We start from the raw sequence: 9,710 nt of genomic DNA on the forward strand, positions 1-9,710 counted from the left end.
TATACTTTATCCAGATTACGAAGATGAAACTCATGTAGAATCACAATCTTACGGCTAGGACCCACATTACCGAGTTCATTATCACAGGCATCTCTGACAACCCTTTGCTGAAGGCACCACTCTTCGGAATATTCCTCATCATATACTTGGTCACGGTCATGAGCAATCTGGGCATGATTATCCTGACCCATTTAGACACCAACCTACATACTCCTATGTATTTTTTCCTTAGACATTTGTCAGTTACTGACCTTGGCTATTCTACTGTGATTGGTCCGAAAATGATGGTCAGTTTTGTGGTGGAAAAAAATGCTATCTCCTACAATTTATGTGCTACCCAACTAGCATTCTTTGAGATTTTCATCATCACTGAACTGTTTATTCTGTCAGCAATGGCCTATGATCGTTATGTAGCCATTTGCAAGCCGCTTCTGTACATGGTCATCATGACGGAGAAAGTGCGGTGGATGCTGGTCCTTACTCCCTACCTTTATAGTACATTTGTGGCATTATTTCTCACAGTGAAATTATTTTCATTGTCCTTCTGCGGCTCAAACATCATCAGATATTTTTACTGTGACTGCCTCCCTCTCCTATCTCTGCTCTGTTCTGACACACACGAGTTAGAACTCATCATTTTGATCTTCTCAGGTTGTAACTTACTCTCGTCCCTCTTAATTGTACTGCTATCCTACATGTTCATTCTTGTGGCTATACTCAGGATGAACTCAAAGGAGGGGAAGTACCAAGCCTTCTCCACCTGTAGCTCTCACCTAACAGTGGTGGTCGTGTTCTATGGGACATTATTGTTTATTTATCTACAACCCAAATCCAGCCACACTTTTGATATTGACAAAATGGCATCTGTGTTTTACACCCTAGTGATCCCTATGCTGAACCCACTGATTTACAGCCTAAGGAACAAAGAAGTAAAAAATGCTCTTAAAAGAACTTTAATGAATCGAATTAAACTGCTCACATAGTGCCCTAATGTTCCTTTGCCCCAAGGAGCGAAAAACCCTGTTCTGTGAAACCAATTATAGCATTAGAAGTAGAAACAGTGCACCAACCTGTTTCTTCATTTTCTGGATAAAAATGTACTTTTATATCATCAGCCTGGACTCTTTTTCATCTCGACAGAATAAATGATCTTGCTATTAAGTAATACAAACATAACTTTCAATTGAGTTTCTTTGTTGATAAAACTAAATATTAAGATACAGTGGCTTGCAGATACTAAGCAATCTACATGATACATGGTAGAGACAGAGTGAAACCAAACACTTGGTAATTGTGAGAATTAAATACACACCACAGACACATTAAGAAAGCACAGATGGGCCTATTAGACTCAGCTGATGTGAAATTCAAGAAAAACATCATAAAATAAATAAGAGCATAGCAATATGAAAGGTCTGTAATTCAGTGACACTAACATGTTTCCCAATTAACTTGACATCCACCTTGAATTTCTTTGCATGAGAGACACATATGTGTCTATAATTTCTCTGTATAAAGGCTTATTTCATTCAGCATAAGGCTTTTGGATTCCATCCATGTTCATGAAAAATATGATTTCTTAATTTTTATGTGTGAGTACTATTTCATTCTGTGTACATACTGAATTTTCTCTTTCCATCCAACATTTAGAACCTGTTTTTTTTTTTTTCCATCTCTTTGTTACTGCGTGTAGTACTGCAGGTATCTCTTTCATATGCTGATGTTATTTCTTTTGGAAAACTTTGCCAGCACGGAATAGGTGGATCACATGATAGGTATTTTTGTTTCATTTTGCTTTTGTGAAATCTTCATTCTAACACCTAAAATGGTTCTAGGAGTTTGCTTTGCCATATTTGGTTTAGTAGGGTTTTCTGTCTTTGACTCCTGACCAGCATTTATTACTTTTCCTTCATTTTGAGAATAGCCATTTAACTGGAATGTTTTTTTATCTGCATTTTCATTATGGTTTTATTTACATTTTCCTGACCAAGCTTGTTTTTCCATTCCTTTTTCAGCCATTCATATTTTCTTTTGCAAAATACCCATTCACATGATTTACCCTATTCTAAACTAGATTTTTTTTTTAAGTTTGTTGTTCAATTTTTGAGCTCCACACATAGTCCGGTTAGGAAGCCTTAAGCAGATGTATGGCATGCAAGCACGTTCTTCAGTTCTGGTGACCTCCTCACTCTTGGGTCTTTTGCTGCACAGCATCTTTTCTGTTTGATAAGATCCAATTTATCTATTTTTTATAGTTGTTTTTATTGCCTAAGCTCTAACAGTCATATCTTAAATACCTTTTACTTTGACAGTGTCTTGAAGTGTTTACACCATGCTTTTAATTGTTTTGAGACAACCCCAAGCCCACTAAAATCCTGTGTGTGGGGACCAGGAGCAAACTTTATAATGCCAGTCTACCTGGAACACTACTTCTCTGCCCCATGCCAGAGGGCACTGTCACAAAAACCTAACATTTATCAGTTGCCCTATAACATCTTCAAGTGGGCAGCACAGGAATTACCCAGCCATTCCCTAACTGGATAGAGACCACCGATAGGGAAGGTCTTGTGCAGGTCCCTGCCCAGACAAGGAGGAGTGAGGCCTTTTAAAAAAGCTCAAGACAGTTCTGGAAATCTGTATGTCTCTCCTTCTCTCACTTCAGGAGACACTGTGGCTCTTCCCTAGAAGGTGCCCACTGAGCTGTGCCCATAACACATTTGATCTTACATTTAGATAGTTTCTGCATTTTGTGTTGTGTTTTATAATGTGAAAGGTCAGGGTTTTATTACAATTCTTTTTTGCAGCACTTTGTTTTAAGACTTACTTATTTTTATTGCAAAATCAAATATACAGAGAGGAGGAGAGACAAAGATCTTCTGTCCATTGACTCACTCCCCTTGCGGCCACAATGATTAGAGCTGAGCCGATCTGAAGCCAAGAGCCCAGAGTCCCTTCTGGGTCTTTCACACAGGTGCAGGATCCCAAGGCTTTTTGGGCCATTCTCGATTGCTTTCCCAGACCACAATCAGCAAGCTAAACGGGAAGCGCGGCCTCCCAGTTTAGAACCAGCGCCCATATAGGAACCTGGAGTGTGCAAAGCAAAGACTTTAGCCACTAGGCTGTTGTGCCAGACACGCCACACTATTAATGAGGCTGTTTTTCACTAGGAATAGTCTTGACTTTTTTTTTTTTAAAGATAAGTGAGTTGTAAATGCATGATTTAATGTCTGAGTTTTCCATTCCAATTGTTCTATGTGTGTGCTATGTATGCCAATGTCATGATGATTTTCTAGAGTAGTCCTACAGTATTGTAATATCATATTGGGATGACACTAACTCTGTTATTGAAGATTGTTGTGATTACTCAGAATCATCTGTGTTTCTGTATTAGTTGTAGGATTTTTTTTCTTAATGCTGCGGCAAATGTCATTGGTATTTTGTTGGAAATTGCATTGAATCTCTACAATGCTTACTGTGGAATGCACATTTTGAACATAATTCATGAACATAACAGTTCTTTTCTGTTTTTGAGTCTTCTCCAACTTCTTCATTATTGTTTTGTAAATTCCATTGCAATAGTCTTTCATGTACTTGGTCAAACCTGTGAACAGGTGTTGAATTGTTTTGCAGGTATTATGAGTAAGTGTGCTATTCTGTCTTCTTTCTCAGTGAGTTCATGAGTGATATTTCAAAATGTTACTGAAGTTCTGTGCATATGCTGAGTTTGCAACTTTACTGAATTCACTTACTAGTTTAAATAATCACTTGGGAGAGTTTCATTTGTTCTATATATAGACTCTTAGCTCCCAAATTGACCTTCTTGGTAATATAGAAATTTATAACACAAAAAGGAAGAAAAAAATCTGCTGAAGATTTGATCAGACTTTCAAAAATGACAAAAGTTTCAAGTGATCAAAATAAAGCAAAATTAACTGAAAGAATTGTAATAAATAATTTATACACTTCATCAGGAATTAAATGAGACATAAGAATGAACCATGAAAAATGTGTAGTCTAGAGAGGAATACAGTAAAACTGCAATCATAATATGACATAAAAATACTATTGTAAACATCTGAGATAAGTAGAAAATAAAGCATTTTACAAATTGAGATTTATAACCCGATTATGTCACTATTGCATATATCAAGGATAGACTTCTGATGGCTTTATTGCAAATCACAAAGTTGATATTGTATGATTTTAGATGCTCCCTGCCAGATCCTTTCATTATGGCATTCTTTGACATATGATAATCTTCTGATGACTTCAGGATAAACTACTGGGCAGCTATAAAATGACATCCGTGACCTGAAAAGCCTGTGAAGCTGAAATATAGATTAAGTGTGACCCACACATGTAAAGGTTAATTGCACTTCTAACCAAAGTGGATTTTATAATGGATTTTGTCAATTCTTAAATAAACTTTGAAGTCTGTGCAAACAATAAGACATACTCATTCTTGATGGATTTTTCTTAATGGCTTCAAATTTTCTGTACAGAAAATGAAGATACTCTGGCTTTATGATGTTGGGTATAGATGGTTAAGCAAGTAATTAGCTGTTTCACTACTTTATCATATGCATCCAGCAAACTAATATGTAGCTTAATGTACTGCAATTGAAACTAAGGTATAATTTTCAACTAGATCTACATTGCCAGACATTAATGCTCTAAGATTTATTTAATTATATTAGAAATGCAGACTTACAGAGAAAAAGAGACACAGAGTGAAGGATCTTCCATGAAGGTTCACTCCTCAAGTGGCCACAACAACCAGAGCTGAGCTGAACACAAGCCAGGATCCAGGAGCCTCTTCAAGGTCTCCCATGTGAGTGCAGGTTCCTAAGCCTTTGCACCATCTTCTACTGCTTTCCCAGGCTAAAAGCAGCAAGTTGTTTGGGAAGTCATGCAGACAGGGCATGAACCAGGGCTTATATGGCATACTGGTGCTTTCAAGAAGAGGATTCGGCCACAGAGCATCGCATCGGACCCAGACATAGAATTTTAATACTGATTTAACTAACCGCTTTGAAGGCATTCGCAGAGTGGACAGATTTAGATCTTGTTCCTGAAAAATGTAGTGTTGGGCACGGTGGGCTAGTGAATAAAGTCCTTGCCTTGAACTCACAGGGATCCCATATGGGCACTGGTTCTAGTCCATCCAGCTCCCTGACTGTGGCCTGGGAAAGCAGTTAGTCGAGGATGACCCAAGGCCTTGGGACCCTGCACTCACATGGGAGACCTGGAAGAAGTTTCTGGCTCCTGGCTTCAGATCGGCACAGCATCAGCTGTTGCGCACACTTGGGAGGTGAATCATTGAACAGAAGATCTTCTTCTCGGTCTCTCCTCTTCTCTGTATATCTGACTTTATAATAAAAATAAATAAATCTAAAAAAAAGAAAATCTAGTGTTCAGTTCTCTTCTCTAAAGCAAAAGAAAAAAAATGAAAAGGACAAAAACAATCTTCAAAAGGAACAAATTCCGGGAACTAACATACAAATCTCATTATTGACCAAAAACCTGCAAACTCAAGACAATATAACATTTAATAAACATAACAGAAAGTTAAAAAAAATAGTGTCCAAAGCATCAGTCTGCTCAATTAATTGACCACTAAGCCCACGTACATGATAAACCTGTGTAGACACAGGCTCAAGTATACAAGGGAAATTCAGAAAGCTCATGGAAAAAAATGGAATAAAAAGAGCAGTTCATTTGTTTTTTTTTTTAAAAATCATACATAGTGCCTTTTTAATAAATAACACTCATATTGACAAATGAAAAGATTCTGGTAAGATGAAAAACAACACGAAATATGATTTGCAAATGAAGAATTACTGATTGGGAGATTATATCCCAGCCTTAAGATGTTGTTTGGAATGCTTACTTGGCATGTGAAATTCAGTACCCGCCTCCAGTTTCCTGGTGATGGCACCAGGTGGTGACACACATACTCGGGTCCCCGGGCCACACTTAAGAACCTGCCTTGACCTACTGGCTCCTGGCTCCTCGTTTTCACCTGCCTAGCCCTGACCTGGTTGTTGTGGGCATCTGGGAAGTGAATCAGCAGATGGGAAATCTTTATTTCTTCCTCTCTGTGTCTGATTCTGTTTCTAAAAAATATAAAATAAAAATAGATCATATAAAGCTTTACAACCTATCATCAGTTATAAACACATGAAAAAGAGATGAGGTATTCTTATAAAATAAATAAAATGACGGTAACAATCAGGCTTTATTTCCACTCACTAATTTAAGCAACATCAAAACTATTCCATTAAGAAAACATTTAAAATCTACACTGCTAGCAAATTTCAAATCTAATATAACACTATTTGCTATACTTGCCATATTAGATATTAGACTGTAGAATGTATTGATTTTTGATTAAATGAAATTTTGTACATCTCTCTCTGCCAGCTTTTCCCAACTCTACTACTGTCTACTTCCCTGGAAACTAACATAAAACTGGCCAATGCTCAAAAGTTGTTTTTTTTTTTTCCAGAAATGTTTCTCAAATTTCAAAATAAACCTTACAAACAAAATTTAAGATATACAATACTAACAAGGTCTTATAATGCATTTGGTAGATTTTTAAGTTATATTTAGTTCTTGGTATTCCACCATATTGAAAAATGACCTTATGAAAATGTATGATTATCACCTTTAATAACTCATATTACTTCTGGAGAACAGACTTCCGGTAACAGGTTTCATCACCAGAGGAGATACATTCTTTTCATCTTTACTATTTTTTGACATTTGTATAAAAGAATTTAAAATTATCATTTCCCTCAGTTATTGGCATATTATTATGTCAAATGGGCCACAAGTGATCCTGTTTTCTATGAGCTTAATTGTGTCCAAAATCATGTCAAAAAGGCTTCAACTCTAATACTCGTATGTGTGACTGAATCAGATAAACGATGTTTCCAATAAAGGGGCATGATTTCCAGCAATGCAGTGGTTTAATAAACATGATAATTGTTCTAGTTTGACCTCTAGTTCATCAGCTGCTAATTCTAAAAGACTCTGGGCACCAGTGAATTGCAACTGGAAATGAGGTACTTTGACAAACACAGGATCCCCTAGGTGTCACAGAATTGAACTCATTTCAACAACAGGCTTAAATTCCCTCAAGAAAGCTCAAGGGTATTCCTTTGGTTCACTAGAGGGTCTTATTACGAGCTTATCCCAGGTGCCACCTTCCCAAAGGAAGAGGTTCAGAGACACCATGCAGATGCTGGAGACAACTGTACTACAGAGAAAGGGACTAAAAGGTAGGAGCCCTATTCCCTCAGCAGAGTGCAGCTGTACAGACTAGCAACCTGACCTGGATTCTTCGGAAGAGGTGGGTACAAAGTATTGATCACTTTCTTATAAAATTATCTTTCTAAAATTCCAAGGCATGTCTTGAACTGAACTTCTATTTTTGAAGACATTAAAAATTGCATTTAATCCAAAAAAAAAAAAGCTGAAGATGATGCCTGTTTTTATTGTATGTATAACTAGCTATAGGCCACAAAGTGCCACTTTTTTTTTCCAAATTAGAATGGACATCATTAGAATGGCCTTATAGGGCTTAGCAAAGTGTATATTTATTTAATGATGTAACTTTGCTCCTTCAGACTGTTTATATTTAGAAAATGTACTCTGCAGGATATGTGAATATATATTCACTGCAGGAATAGAAAGGCTTAGAAATATTACGTTTTTTAAACAAATGTTTATTTTGTTTTAAAAGCAGATTTACAAGGACGAGAGATAGAGTGAGAACGTCTTCCTTCCACTGGGTCACTACTCAAATGGCTGCAAAAGACAGAGCTGAACTGGTCTCCTATGTGGGCACAGGGTCCTACAGACCCGGGCCATCCTCTGCTGCCTTTAGAACTTGGCAAAACCCAAGTAATGAGAAATAAAAAGAATACACAGTAGAATCCAGTAAAACTTAATACCAAGGAATAAAAAAAAAACACAGTTCTTACTAATAATTTGAAAAACTCATAAGATTCATCGCAAAAAAAAAAACTGATCTGATAACATAATGCCTTCCTTTTTTTGTCTTAGTAAATAAAGCGGAAAATAAGGAAAAGACAAGTTCACATTTTTAGGAGAATGTGTGAGTAAAAAGTTGTGTGTTAAAGTCCTGTAAGGATAAACAATGGGGAAAAAACTATGTAATGTAAGCATCATCTTGTCCGGAATAATTCAGGTTATTTGAAAATATGCATTTTCTCTATTTATAATCAGACTCAATTTGATCCAATATTTGAGTTCTTACGCTGAAACATTAACCTTTAGGGAAGTGACTCCTCCAATGGCTGCATGATATTGAATCATGCAGACATTTCACCAAATTGGGTTGTATCCCAAACAACAGGGAGCTCTACTCATTAGAGACCAAGGTCAGTAAATGGAAAAGGTCAACACATAGTTCAAGAAGCCTTCTCCCAAGTATTTGACTTTGCCTCAGCAAATAACTCTTAGTGAGTAACTATTTCTCTTCTCCAAACAGATGAATTTCCAACGTCCGCATGGCTCCTGAAAACTCCACCCCAGTGATTGAGTTTATTCTCTTGGGGGTCTCAGACCGTCCAGAGCTGCAGATACCCCTCTTCCTCGTGTTCCTGCTCATCTACGGTCTGACCGCCCTGGGGAACCTGGGCATCATCACCCTCACCAGCGTGGACTCTCGACTGCAAACCCCCATGTACTATTTCCTCAGGCACTTGGCCATCATCAATCTTGGCAATTCTACTGTCATTGCTCCTAAAATGCTGGTTAACTTTCTGGTAAAGAAGAAAACCACCTTGTATTATGAATGTGCCACCCAGCTGGGCGGATTCTTGGTTTTCATTGTCGCTGAGATTTTCATGTTGGCTGTGATGGCCTATGACCGCTACGTGGCCATTTGTAACCCCCTGCTCTACACAGTGGTGGTCTCTCAGAGGGTCTGCCTGCTGCTGGTTTCCCTTACATATGCCTATGGCTTTTTTACAGCTGTCATGGTTTCATCATGTGTGTTCTCTGTGTCTTATTGTTCCTCCAATGTCATCAATCACTTTTACTGTGATAATGTGCCTCTCTTAGCTTTATCTTGCTCTGATACTTACATGCCAGAAACAGTAGTTTTTATATCTGCAGCTACAAATTTGTTTTTTTCTATGACTATAGTTCTAGTATCTTATTCCAATATTGTCTTGTCCATCCTAAGAATACGCTCAGCCACAGGGAGGAAAAAAGCCTTTTCTACCTGCGGCTCCCACATGATGGCAGTCACGGTGTTCTATGGGACTCTGCTGTTCATGTATTTGCAGCCTAGAACAAACCATTCGCTAGACACTGATAAAATGGCCTCTGTGTTTTACACACTGGTGATCCCCATGCTGAATCCTATGATCTACAGCTTGAGGAATAAGGACGTGAAGGATGCCTTAAAGAGATGTGTGGCAAATCCATGTTATTCCTTTAAGTGAATGTATTAGACCCATGTACGTTGGGCCTGGCACAGTGGCCTAGTGGCTAAAGTCCTCGCCTTGCACAAGCTGGGATCCCATATAGGTGTAATCCTGGCAGCCCTGCTTCCCATCCAGCTTTCAACTCTTGCCTAGCCTTTTTGTCCATTTCTTAAAATGTCTATCAATAATTCTGCTATTATGTATCACCATAAATACATTTGGGGGACTTCGAAATGTTAACAGAGATGC

The 9,710-nt window shown here is 37.8% G+C and overlaps 2 protein-coding genes across 2 annotated transcripts; both read left to right on the forward strand.

Annotated features, from left to right (window-relative positions):
• The first annotated feature begins 32 nt into the window (after nucleotides 1-32).
• On the forward strand, nucleotides 33-983 carry LOC121172182 (olfactory receptor 8K1). The gene is given in 1 exon segment (XM_041004023.1): nucleotides 33-983. A coding segment is annotated over 1 exon segment (951 nt).
• A 7,554-nt stretch (nucleotides 984-8,537) lies between these two features.
• LOC121172183 (olfactory receptor 8J3-like) lies at nucleotides 8,538-9,479 on the forward strand. The gene has a single exon (XM_041004024.1). It carries the CDS (start codon nucleotides 8,538-8,540, stop codon nucleotides 9,477-9,479), a length of 942 nt encoding a protein of 313 aa, XP_040859958.1.
• The last annotated feature ends 231 nt before the right edge of the window (nucleotides 9,480-9,710 follow it).

Source organism: Ochotona curzoniae, unplaced genomic scaffold (genome assembly GCF_017591425.1).
Source record: "Ochotona curzoniae isolate NIBS_2020 unplaced genomic scaffold, NIBS_Ocur_1.0 scaffold_3171, whole genome shotgun sequence".
NCBI classification, from domain to species: Eukaryota; Metazoa; Chordata; class Mammalia; order Lagomorpha; family Ochotonidae; genus Ochotona; species Ochotona curzoniae.